Source organism: Bufo gargarizans, chromosome 7 (assembly GCF_014858855.1).
Source record: "Bufo gargarizans isolate SCDJY-AF-19 chromosome 7, ASM1485885v1, whole genome shotgun sequence".
NCBI lineage: Eukaryota > Metazoa > Chordata > Amphibia > Anura > Bufonidae > Bufo > Bufo gargarizans.
Genome location: NC_058086.1, coordinates 160,981,468 through 160,994,764, shown reverse-complemented (window position 1 = coordinate 160,994,764; position 13,297 = coordinate 160,981,468). Strand labels below are relative to the sequence as shown.

The 13,297-nt window shown below is 43.9% G+C and overlaps 1 protein-coding gene across 1 annotated transcript in view; it reads right to left on the bottom strand.

The window, feature by feature from the left end:
• BRDT (bromodomain testis associated) overlaps positions 1 to 13,297 on the bottom strand; it is a 63,528-nt gene that overhangs the window by 14,793 nt on the left and 35,438 nt on the right. Inside the window, exons 6-7 of the mRNA XM_044301702.1 lie at positions 12,025 to 12,390; positions 6,963 to 7,091 (exon numbers count right to left, since the gene is read on the bottom strand). Of these exons, the coding sequence (XP_044157637.1) occupies positions 6,963 to 7,091; positions 12,025 to 12,390 (495 nt within the window). The remainder of the gene's footprint in view (positions 1 to 6,962; positions 7,092 to 12,024; positions 12,391 to 13,297) is intronic.

Sequence of the window (13,297 nt, the reverse complement as noted above, 5' to 3'; positions counted from 1 at the left end):
GGACACTAAATAACTTTCCCAGCCACAACAGGACAGCGGTAACGAGAGATTTAGCGGGATATAAATTTGAGGCCTAGTATTTAGGCGCTGGGTGACCGGTATGGATTTACTAACAGAATTAGACTGGGATATGGCCAAAAAATAACCACACTATTGCTGGTTAAATGCACTTGGTGACGGGCGCAGCTTGCCCCTGATGTAGTATATGGCCAAGAAATGAACAGACTATTGCTGGTTAAATGCACTTGGTGTCACAGCTTGACGAACCACACTACTGAGGGTTAAATGCACTTGGTGACGGGCGCAGCTTGCCCCTGATGTAGTATATGGCCAAAAAATGAACAGACTATTGCTGGTTAAATGCACTTGGTGTGACAGCTTCACCCTGATGTAGGCTTTAGCCAAAAAACAACCACACCATTGAGGGTTAAATGCACTTGGTGACAGGCGCAGCTTGCCCCTGATTTAGTATATGGCCAAAAAATGAACAGACTATTGCTGGTTAAATGCACTTGGTGTGACAGCTTCACCCTGATGTAGGCTTTAGCCAAAAAACAACCACACCATTGAGGGTTAAATGCACTTGGTCGCAGCTTGGATGCACTTGGTCGCAGCACCGCACAAGACACAAAATGGCCGCCGATCACCCCAGAAAAAAGTGACTGACAAACGGTCTGGGCAGCCTAAAAACAGTGAGTGAGCATTTGAATTTCAGCAGCTCAATGATGCACAGCTGCAGATCGATCGATTAATCAAGTGAAGTCCTTTGGAGGAGTTAATCTTTCTAATCTCGCCCTACTGTCGCATCCGCAACCTCTCCCTACGCTAATCAGAGCAGAGTGACGGGCGGCGCTATGTGACTCCAGCCTAAATAGAGGCTGGGTCACATGGTGCTCTGGCCAATCACAGCCATGCCAATAGTAGGCATGGCTGTGACGGCCTCTTGGGGCAAGTAGTATGACGCTTGTTGATTGGCTGCTTTGCAGCCTTTCAAAAAGCGCCAAGAAAGCGTCACAAAAGCGCCAAGAAAGCGACGAACACCGAACCCGAACTTTTACGAAAATGTCCGGGTTCGGGTCCGTGTCACGGACACCCCAAAATTCGGTACGAACCCGAACTATACAGTTCGAGTTCGCTCATCCCTATTCGCTGGCCAAATTGATGAGGGAGCTGGATCTCCATGATCTTTGGAGAGTTAGGCACCCGGATGCTCGTGAATACTCCTGTTTCTCCCCGGCGTATTGGCTCCCTTTCCATGATTGATTTGTTTATTGGATCCTTGGAACGGTTACCTCTTATTTCGCACATTCAATACCTACCACGTAGTCTGTTGGATCATTCTGCGCTTCGAGTAGAATTGCAATTCACTAGTGGAAATGGGGGTCCATATATGTGGAGGCTTAATCCGTTTTAGATAGACCTCCTTGATGGAGAGGATCCAATTACGGAAAAGATTAAGGATTTTCTCATTAATCAGGGGTCTTTACATTCAAAAAATTAAGAGGAAGAAGTCTGCTACTAGGGAGCTTACAGATACCCTGCAGAGGGAAGTAAAAGTTTTTGAAGCAGAATATATATGACACCCCTCACCTCAAAGGGAGTTACAGTGGAAGTCGGCACAAGATAAACTAAAGGATTATTTTACTCAGATTGCAGACCATAAATACTACTTTATGTCCCAGAAATATTTTGAAGCGGGGGAGAGTGCAGGCTGTTTATTGGCTAGAATAGTTCGCTCACAACCCGGATCTTCTCAGATAATGGCTATCCGAACGACAGGGGGAATCTTGTCGGCAGGCGACTGTCATTCTTCACGAATTCCATTCCTATTATAGAGACCTATTCATATAAACTTACGTTGGATATCAATAATATAAGGTCATATCTTGCCAATATTCTGCAGTGGAAATTATCGTCGTTATCAGCACATTATTTAGATGAACCTATAGAATTAGAGGAGCTTAAAGGGATTCTGTCATGACATTTTAGGCCTATAACCTAAACATATGGCCAGGTCCGTACTAATAACCTGAATCCGAAACTGTCCTTATTAAATCTGCCTGTGGCTCTATTAGCACATAAAACAGGTTTTTATAACCCGTCATTCGCCTACCTGAAGTGCCCAAGGGGACGTCGCTTCCTACAGTGTGCCCGGCTGCACCCATCTCCGTCTGGTGCCCAGCGCCGCCTTCCCAGTTGAAATCGCCGCCTTCCTCTGCCAGATCCCGCGCGTGCGCACTAGGCATAACCTGAGGGACCTGACGATTGCGGAGGCGGGGCTGAGGTGAGGAAGGCGGCACTATAGACAGGGAGGGCGGCGCTGGGCACCAGACGGATATGGGTGCAGCCGGGCACCCTGTATGAAGCGACGTCCCCTTGGGCACCTTAGGTAGGTGAATGACAGGTTATAAAAACCTGTTTTATGTGCTAATAGATCCACAGGCAGATTTAATAAAGACAGTTTCGGATTCAGGTTATTAGTACGGACCTGGCCATATGTTTAAGGTTATAGGCCTAAAATTTCATGACAGAATCCCTTTAAGATGGCACTTGGGTCTTTCTCCAACGAAAAGGCCCCAGGATTTGACGGATTACCTAGTGAATTTTATAAAAGATACCAGGATGTTATCCTGCTGAAACTTCTTGACGTGTTTAATGGCGCTTTCAGGGAGGGAATACTACCAGCCTCCATGAGAGAGGCTGTGGTGGTGGTCATTCCAAAACCGGGTGAAGATCCGACATTTCCGAGGTCCTATAGGCCCATCTCCCTCCTCCCCCGTAGATGTAAAAATCTTAGCAAAAATATTGGCCATTCGTTTAAACAGGGTTATTAATACTTTAATACATGATGACCAATCAGGATTTATGCCTGATAAAAGCACGTCTATCAACCTAAGGAGGCTTTTCCTTAATCTCCAACGGCGAGTGGATGCGGGGGGGGGGGGGGGGGGGGTGTAGGGCGGTGGTTTCTCTCGACGCTGCCAACGCTTTTGACAGCGTCGAGTGGGACTATCTGTGGGAAACCATGAAAATTATGGGGTTTAGCCCGGGATTCTTATCCTGGGTGAAACTTTTATATAGATCCCCGCTGGCCAGAATTAGAGCAAATTGAAAGCTTGGTCCGCAATTCTCGTTGCATCGCGGGACTAGACAAGGGTGTCCTCTGTCCCCACTCCTATTTGCAGTGGCCATTGAACCGCTAGCGTTTACACTGCGTGCGTCACCGGATTGGACGGGGTTTCCGTTGGGTTCTCATGAAGAACGAGTCTCCCTATACGCAGATGACCTGCCTCTATATATTGGTGACCTGGAGCGGTCGATCCATCCGGTAATGCAACATATTACTGAATTTGGCCTCCAATCGGGGTTACGTATCAACTGGGATAAATCAGTGATACTTCCACTTGATAGGCTCCCTCTTCATATGGATTGGTCAAAGATTAAATTACAAATTGTCAATAAATTTAAATATCTTGGTGTCCTGGTTACATTAAAGGTTGCAGATTATGTTTAACTTAATATAGACCCCCTGTTAACTACATTTCTGGATAAGGTCTCTGCCTGGTCCAAGCTTCCACTTTCAGTGGTAGGGAAATGCAATTTGATTAAGATGATCCTGATGCTCCAACTGCTGTATCTCCTACACAATTCACCTGTTTGGGTTCCCCAAAGGTTATTCTACAAAATTCATGGTATTTTCCGATCACTTAGATGGAAGAAAAAACAACCTAGAATAAAACTGGAAACATTGCAGAGGTAAAGAGGAAGGAGGTCTGTCAGTACCAAATCCCTGGGTGTATTATGTAGCTGCTCACTTACAACACCTAAAGGGTTGGGGGCAATGTATGGAAGGAGGGCCCTCAGCACGTATAGTACCCTATGTGGTAAAACAAGATATACCAATCGGTGTACCTGAAATAAGGAGAATACAAGGTGTTGGGGATTTACCCACAGTGTCCCTAATGTGTAAGATCTGGTCTAAATTTAAAGATATTATTGGCCTTACTGGACTCTATGGACATACGCCTTTGTAGCGAAACCCGAAGCTTCCGGAGATATTTAGATTAGAGGGGTTTTCACCTTGGGGAAAAAAAGGGTGTTCTTAGTCTAAACCATATCCAGGAGGATGGTAATATGAGTGAGTTTGCACTCCCGCACTCAGCGTTCTATCAATTTTTACAATTGAGGCACGCATATCAAGAGAAGTTTGCGGGGAGTGCGAAGGTTTTAGCAACTCCAACAATTATGCAACAGCTATTAAGCAAGTGCAATACGAAAGGGTTGATTTCCTTGTTATACAGTCGCATTAAAGGCACCATTTCTCCTTCAGAGACCCTTCCTGTTAAGGATAAATGGGAGGCTGAAGTAGGTCAAATTACTCAGGAACAATGGAAGGACACGCTGTCCCCAACGCCCTCTTTGACTTTCAATGAAGCACAGCGTCTGTCACAACTATACTTACTACACAGGGTGTACAAAACCCCTGCTTCTATGTATAAGATAGGCCTGCGGCCTGACTTATGTTGTCCTCGTTGTGTAATGGAAAATGCATCCTTAATACACATGTTTTGGACATGCCCTAAACTTGGAAAATTTTGGAAGGAGATAGTGAAGCTTATTAAGCAAGTTACGCAGATAGACATACCATGTAACCCTAAAACGTGTCTTAGGCCAATTAAAAGTGGAAGTCCAAGGTAATGATATATTTCTTTGTATACAAAGAATGCTCTTTCAAGCTCGTATATTAATAGCTAGACATTGGATTGCACCTGAACCTCCCACGAGATTTTAACAGATTAAAAGGTATTCTGCGCCATGAGAGAGATATCTATCTGAAGAGATAACGTCCAAATAAGTTTATGGCTGTGTGTGGGGGGGGGTTGGGTGTCCGATCCAGGATTCGTTTCAAGGGCGCTAGCAGAAGAATGTATCCGAGATCAAATGTCTGGATTAGGCAGATTACAGTAATACTGCTCACACATTATAGTCCACAATGTATCGTGTTGAATCGCTGAGAGATGGAGATTGACTCCGTGGATTGCCCCATACTAGTAGTGAAATATAGGATATGCTCTGTTAAATATAGATGCCATGTGATGTTGGGTTGGCTGTCTCACCGCACATTGTAATGTGATGTAATGATGTACATCACTAAACAATGCAATGCACTTTTTGTTATGGGTTACGCGACGTAATGAAGACAAAAACGAATAGCTATTGTAATATTGATGCACTTTATTGTGTAAACAAATGTTACTTGCTGACCTGTCATTTGGCTGCAACTTGGTGGCGGAATAGAGGAACTAGGGGCTCTCAGGGAGGCTAGGGAAGTTTTGATTTCTTCCAGAATTAATGATTTCCGAAAAGACAGATGGATGCTCCTCCTTTAAAACATCAGAGATGCAGACTTTGCATAATTTCTTTTTGTAGTTATCAGGAAGTCTCTTGGCGCAAGTAGTGCACTTTAGAGACCTGGTTTTAGATTTGGCTTTCTTTGCTCCCTAGGGAACAGAGAAAGAGCAACCAAATATCAGCCATTAGATTTAGCTCCACACCCCCCCCCCCCCCTCCCGCATGCCGGACGTAAGGGATGCTATAGCGCAGCCGGCAGCAGACTGCGAGCGCTTCCCACGTGGTCCCGGCATCGGCCGTCTGCTTCCGACTTAAAGTGGAAGGAAGACTAACAGTGAGTGAAAGGAACGCAGACTCCAGCAGAGGCCAGGTAGCCTTAGCCCTGCTGCGGGAAGGCAGAGGGGGATGAAGGTAAAATAAAGTAAAGAAACAAACTCTTCACCTCCCAACCGAGAGGCCTCTGTATGCTGACCCCGTAGAGACAGGAAAAAACACTGAGGGAGGAGGGGGCATTTTAAACTCTCGCTCTGTGTATTCCTGCCCCTACAGAGGTCAAGTGTCATCTCTCACTTGTGGCTGTAACAGTGGATGGAATGGAAATGGGGGAGATTTCTGAAACAATTATATATATATATATATATATATATATATATATATATATATATATATATATATATATAAAATAAAAAATAAAAAACATTTGTCAGCATATAAAAATTACTGTAAAAATGAGGACATTTCAGTCCTGCTCCAGCAAAATCTGGACTGTTGACATGGAATATGGTCAGATTTATAAAGCTGGGAAAAAAAAACACAGCACTGTTTTAAAATTAGAATGTAAAAAATTTGAATCGGACATTATATAGTACATTGCAGTCTCGTTCAACCAAAGCTAGAACCAGCCCTGCACCTCACATGGATCCAGAGATCTCCCCATTCATTTATCCAATCGCTCTGCTAAATTTATATTGAGTTGGCAGCTTATTGGGAGCGTTCTCTCTCGGGATGGGGTATGTCCTTTCTGCTGCAGCTCTCTCCCTGTAACTGTCCCACCTTCTAACAGAACATACAGCTGGTGGCAGTTGAAGGATGGAACTGAGCAAGTGCGACCACCTCAGCGATGTTACTGAGGTGGATGGAGAAATGGGAAAAAGGCCAAATAGCAGTCGGTGCTATAAAAATATATTTCATAGTATAACTAAGTGACTATAATAAATTTTTAATTACATGCAATTGCAAAAATATTCAAATCCAGGTACTGGTTTGAAAAATGATGAATATTTATTTTTAATAGGACAACCTCTTTAATTTTGGAGAGCAGTATACAAAATTAAAGTTAACTGGTTGCTGTGGAATAAAGAAAGTTTTTATTTTCAACAATTTCATACATCTCTCCCAAAATGTCTATTTCGCCAATCTGATATCGGTGACCTATCCTGAGGATAGGTCACCAATGATAAAAGCCTGGAAAACCTCAGAAACTAATATTCTTTTCTTCATGTGTTCATGAATTGACTATATTCAGTGTATGAAAATTAGGTATTCACAGCCTATAGTGCACAGTGTTTTCCAATGACATTTTACAACATAGATCATCAGGAACCACCTACCTGCAGCTTTCGTGCCATGTTCACCACTTCGCTGTCAGGCGCATTTTGTTTGTAACAATTCATGAACATTAACCGAACATCAGAGGCAAATTCCCGGGTGTCTTTGTACTGCCCGTTCTCCATTTTATCCTGAATATAGAAATAAAAGACACTTAGCAAAGCGATAGAAAGCATATTAAATACAGCTACTCAATTAGCAAATTCTCCGTACCCAGAATAACAAAAAACTGCCATAGACCAGGTTCACATACTGTACACTGCAGTTTGGTGCAATTTTATTTCTTCAAGTCATATCAGGGTGTTAGAAAGGATCCTGCTATTCAGATACTGATGGCCAATCCTGAGGATAGTAAAGGAGAGGACAACCCCTAAAAAAATAAATAGCTCTCAGGCTGCAGCCATGTCTTCTCACCCCTCGCTGGTGCATGTGACAAATGAAGTGTAGGAGCAGAGGGCTGGGTTTAGTCTGGATAAGTTTTGTCTACACAGTGAGTGTGGCCAGTTTGTTGGAAGGAATCTCCTAGTCAGTAAAAGTCAGAATAGATGGGGAGTATGCAGAAGTATTCTGGAGATCAAACTACATATGTAGGATATACTCTTAGCCATTCTGATATATTTATGGATATAGTGTAAAAAGAATGTACGTATCAAGTCTGGTCTCCATGATATCACTGCAGAAGTTCTTAGGCTACTTTGACACTAGCGTTTTTGCTGGATCCGGCAGTGCTTCTGTTACTGATAATACAACCATCTGCATCCGTTATGAACAGATCCGGTTGTATTATCTTTAACATGTCTTTAACATTGCCAAGACGGATCAGTCATTAACTCAATTGAAAGTCAATGGGGGACAGATACGTTTTCTATTGTGGCAGAGAAAACGGATCTGTCTTGCTCCTCATCCCAGGACGGAAAGCAAAATACATGTTGCAGTTTGCGCTCCGGTCTGGAAACGCAACTAAACGGAACACAATGCATTTTGGAGCATTCCGTTCTGTTCAGTTCCGTTTTTGGCTCCACTGACAATGAATGGGGACAAAACGGAAGCGTTTTTTTTCCAGTATTGAGCCCCTATGACGGAACTCAATACCGGAAAACTTAAACGCTAGTGTGAAAGTACCCATACCCAGATTTCATCAATAGCTGATCGGCAGGTGTCCGATTCTCAGCACCCTTGCCGATCAGCTGTTTGTCTTCTCTTCACTGTTTACCTGCAAGCTGTCGACACTGCAGCAGCGAGCAGTGTAATTACAGATCCTCCATCCCATTCACCTGAGGTCAATGTGGAAAATCCAAATACCAGAGAATGGAAAAAGCAGTGGTCACCTGTGTACTAGCACTCCACTCACACAGACGACCCTGGTTCTTGTCATCTAAGGGGGCCCCTAGCAGTCAGATTCCCACGGATCATGCATTTACCTCCTATCAAGTGCAAAGGGGATAAAATGTTTTTTATGAGAATAGTGGGGCTTGTTGGAGGCTATATTTTAGGGTTAAATCTATACATTTTTGTAACTAAAGGGGCCTAGGAACCCATTTAGAGGAAAATGTGGAACAGAACAGCTCCTATGTAGGGGCTGCTAAGAGTTCTGTAGGGGCCGATACAGAATTCATACCAGAACCCAATGTAAAGGAATCATGTCAGCACAATACAGCAGCAAGTCTCAATTATAGAGACGCATTGGCTTTGAACACTATTGCACTCATCATGACACAGCCACTTGCGGCGTGGTCCTGGTAAGAGGAAAGGTAGCAGAGCTGAGCCGTGCATTCAGCTCAGCACAGAACATACCGACATCGTCAGGACTTTGTGTGCTGTGTTGGGTGGGCAGCCAGGACCATTTGAATTGTAGTATTTAAGTGGGTGGGCGGCACACAATGAGCAGCTCGGTCAGGCAGATGGCCAGTCCCGGCCTGGAGAAGTGATCTGGTTGTGCAGCGACCCCCTGAGGAGCCAGTACAGAGGATGGGAGTGGTAGTAGCCTTGATGACATGATGTGTCACGTGTGTACTCCTTCAGGTCGTTGCGCCCTGGGGATCAGTGGGGTCAAATGGAGGTATAAGGAATCAGGCCAGAAGTAGAAAAGTTAAAGTTGCTCTTTACTAAGTGCAAAACAGAAGTTGTAGTGCATCCAGCAGAAGTTTGTACACAGTGCAATTCCTCTTCCCAAATAATGAATGAGAGCAGCCAGCAAAGTGGTAGATAATGGTAACTCTGGTATGCTACTTTGCTGATGTTCTCCTGAACCTCTGGCTAATAGCTGAAAGCTGGTACTTGTGGCTATATGTGTCTACTGCGTAATGCTGGCTTTGAGTGGACTTGGCTTACATGTGAACTAAGGTGATGGGTGTCTAAGCCGTAGTCCCTCACCTGCAGCAAAGTCTGAATTGGTATGGTTGCTATTCACTCTAGTTACTGTAATGCTGTAGTTTTGCAGAATACCTGTAGTTTGGTTTTTGAAGTCTCTCTGGAGTAGTGATCTCACAGATTAGTTGATTCTCTGGTCCCTAAAGCCCTTAAAGCAGGAACAATGGGACATGCTTCCTTACTCCTCACAGTCCTAGCTATGACTCCACTCTACTGGCAGGAAGTAGAACCAATCCACTCTTGCCAAGAGGGGAGGAATGGGGTGGTTAGCTACATTCCTGATGCCAACCATAGCTCCAACTGCTGGTGTACAGTGTAAATATTCAATAACATTACAAACCAAACATCTGCAGATATGCCCTGTACTGGGGTAATGCGGTTGCCTCTGCATCTCTGGCGCAGTCCAGCCTCAGCAAGCTCTCCGGGAGCTGACTGGAGAGCGACGGGAGGCACAGAGGAATTGATGGAGAGCAGAGCACTCCTAGAGACTCGCTCAACTGTATTCAGGAAAGCTCCTCATTATTATGAGAATAACAAAGATGTTGGGAGCCAAGTGACAATGACAGGCTGATCGTTGCCCTGGTGTTGGCATATCTGGAGCGTGTCAGTAAAAGGGAGCGATCAGTGAAGTTTCGCAGCGCAGAGGTGGTGAGAACCGGGGGAAGAAATTGATGAGGAACTTCAAAGCATACAGACTGGGAACGTGTTAGGGTGGAGGGAAAATGCGCTGAAATAAAATGGGCTGCGGTAGAATGAGCAAGCTGAAATGGCTGGGAGGCGGATGATAGATTTTTGAGGAGTGAGAGAGAAAGTGGATGTGGGGATAAAGGGCAGGGATTCCTAAAGCAGTGCAGGAAGACTGATCTGCTAGAGTTTCAGTGTGTTGGAGGCTTAAGCTCTGCCCCTCTCCTGAACCTTCTGTTCAGTGTGTTTTTGCGTGGAAGTCATGCACTTAGCTGTTCTGTAGCTGAAGATGGAGAAGACTGGGGGAAGAAAAAAGCTGTTGGTCTGCAAGATCTCTTCTAAACTGCTTATGAGAGCAGTTTGGTGAGCACTATGTAGACATAGCTTGTGTGCACTACGGACTAAATGTATTTGTGTTATTTATGTTTTTAGAGGGTTTTGTGTTCCTTTGAAGTGAACCTGCCAGCTTAAAGGGGTTGTCCGAGTGTTTAATATTGGTGATATTTAAAAGGAAATCTGTCACCACGATAATCGCTATTGAAGTAAAGCCATAGCCTAATAGCACTTAGTACCTTATTTCTTGATGTGCCTTTGTTTCAGCAATAGATGTTTTCTATCTTCTAAAAATCCAGTTGATTTGGTAGGTAAAAGGGCCAGTAAGGTGCCCAGAGGGGCGTCACTCTTGCAGGAAGAAGCCCAAGTACGCCTTCTGCTAGCGCCTAAGCCCGCCCTCATGCTGGAAGCAGGGAAAAGGGGGGCAGAGTTATGGCTTGAATGTGATGTAGGAGGGGTGGGTGGACACATTTTGGCAGGAGGCGTGCCTGGGCCTCTTCCTGCAAGAATAACCCCCATCTGGGCACCTTACTGGCTCATTTGCATACCAAATAAACATGGATTTTCAGGAGGATAAAAACATCTATTGCTGGAACAAAGGCACATCTGGAAATAAGGTATTAAGTGCTATTGGCTTTACTTCAATAGCAAATATCCTGGTGACAGATTTCCTTTAATATTCTGTGAGCTAGTCAGTGGAAACGGTTATGCCCCATTTTGGTCTGCATCCAAGCCGCATTTTTGGTGGACTGCAAACCCATTCATATCTTTAAAAAAAAAAAAAAAACAACCACTGCACAGAGTTTGCGGTCCACATCCATAAGTCCCACAAAAGAAATAGAACATGTCCTATTTTTGTCCACTTTGCGTACAAGTATTGGCATTATTACAACGGACACCCAAAACATGGACGTCTTCCATATTTTTTGAGGACCCACGTTTGCAGACTACAAAATACATGAGGTCATATAAATGCACCCTCAATGTGTCTCCCATATACACAGAGAAGAAGAGATCCTGCTTCCTTATCTTTCTGTAGCATCCTCTCAGAAATAGCAGCAGCATGGAGAACATTAGCAGTACTGAGCAGTGTAGCTGTGAATCTAGCATGGGGGGTGAGACAGAAAAGTTCTTAAAGTCTGCAGCAGCTTCACTATGTAGCTCTACCTCTGCCTCCCTACAACGGCTCATTCCACCCCACCCTTTTCATGAACTTCTATGGGCAGTAACCTGATCCCTCAGTCTGTCTTGTCGTTCAAGAAAGATTTGATGTTTGAACTGATGGTGAATAAACAGTTCTAGAGGCTGGGTGGGAAAGAAATACAGAAAGTGATATTTTTCTCTATTAAGATATATTATAAAGTTTCCTATATTTGCTTTTACTATGAAATTGAAACATATGTGCAGAAATGACAATACAAAGTAGAACCGAACTGACCATCTTCTTTTACTTTGTTTTATCCCAAATTTTTGAGTGGCTGCAGACGACTGTAAACTGTGTTGTAGTCTTGGGAGTAAGCCCATAGCACAACACAAACTGACAAATGTATTCTTCCTGCTAAATCTTTTTTTTTTTTTTGTTTATGTGAAATAAAAAAATATTACAAAAACACATCCTTATCAACTGGAACATCTCCAAAATCTCTCAACAGCTCCCAGCATCCTACAAGTACTTACTCTGATGGTTCCCAGATCTATTGGACAGTTTATAATGTCACTAAAGCCAGGCAAGTTGAGGCATGCAGTCTCGACAGGCTTGTAGAAAGGCCAGGCATAGCTAGCATGTTTTTTAGACATCATCTCATTAAGTATATTATGACAGTGTTTTAGCTGCTCTGATAGTGAACTATGAATAATTGCTTGAACTTGATGCTGAGAGTCAGGAAGATCTCTGACTGATGTATCAGCCGGGGGTATTTCTGAACTTGAGGCTTCCTGGGTTTGTCTTGGTCCGGGTAGAGAAGGTGTGTATTCACGGGAGGTTGAAATCAGAGACACAGCAGGAGTTGTAGTATCTGCCTTCCGTTTTATACCCTTCTTGGCCTAAAAACACATGTAAGCAAAGATGAACCCAATGCATTGTACACCTCGAAGTAAAAACAAAGCAAAGGCATTGGAGAAGATTACCTCTGAAGCAAGTAGCAGAAGTGTTCAGATTAGTGCTATGTTCCTTCATCTCAGTTCAGCTTTGAGCACCTCTCCTTGTAGATTGGAGCAGAGGACGAATGGGCTCATGTACTTTCTATAAGCACATACGCCACTAACCACACCTCTCCGAAGAGGAGCTAAATACAGATGAAGGGTTGTAGCATTAAACTGCTACTGCCCCTTCGTTTCAGGAATCAGTGAGGGTCTCAGCACCCAGCCTGAACCCCATCAATCAATACATGTCACTAGGACATAGATATTTTCTGAAATTATCGCAAAACCCTTTTTTAAATCGGTTGTGTGACAATATTTAGTCACACGGACGGTTTCAGTTAGGTGGTGGGCAGGGGGGTGCCAGGGCTGGGATTCTGGCCACAGCAAATTTACTCTCAGGTAAATGTTACCAGAAAACTATAGCAGCCAGGAGCTAAAACAGTTTTTTTCGCCAGGCGCAAGGACAGCGTGATTTATACAAGATGTACATCTTTTCATAAATTTTACGAATCGTAGGGCGGCGGGCAACAGGAAAACCGAGACTGGCGTAAAACGTCTTACTAAAGGTCTTAGTAAATGTGACCCCTTGTCTCCACTTTAAAGTAGGTCTCCTAGATCTCCACATTGCTCCTCTATCTGAGGGTGGATGTTGAGGTTGAGAATACAGAGAGAAAAAAATACAATGCAACAGCACTCTGCAAACCAGATAAAGTACAATAATGCCATAGTCACAAAAATTATTATATTGCTAATGCTACGCTTATTTATAAAGCGAGATGGCACCAAAAATGGTAAAAGGCAGAGTGGA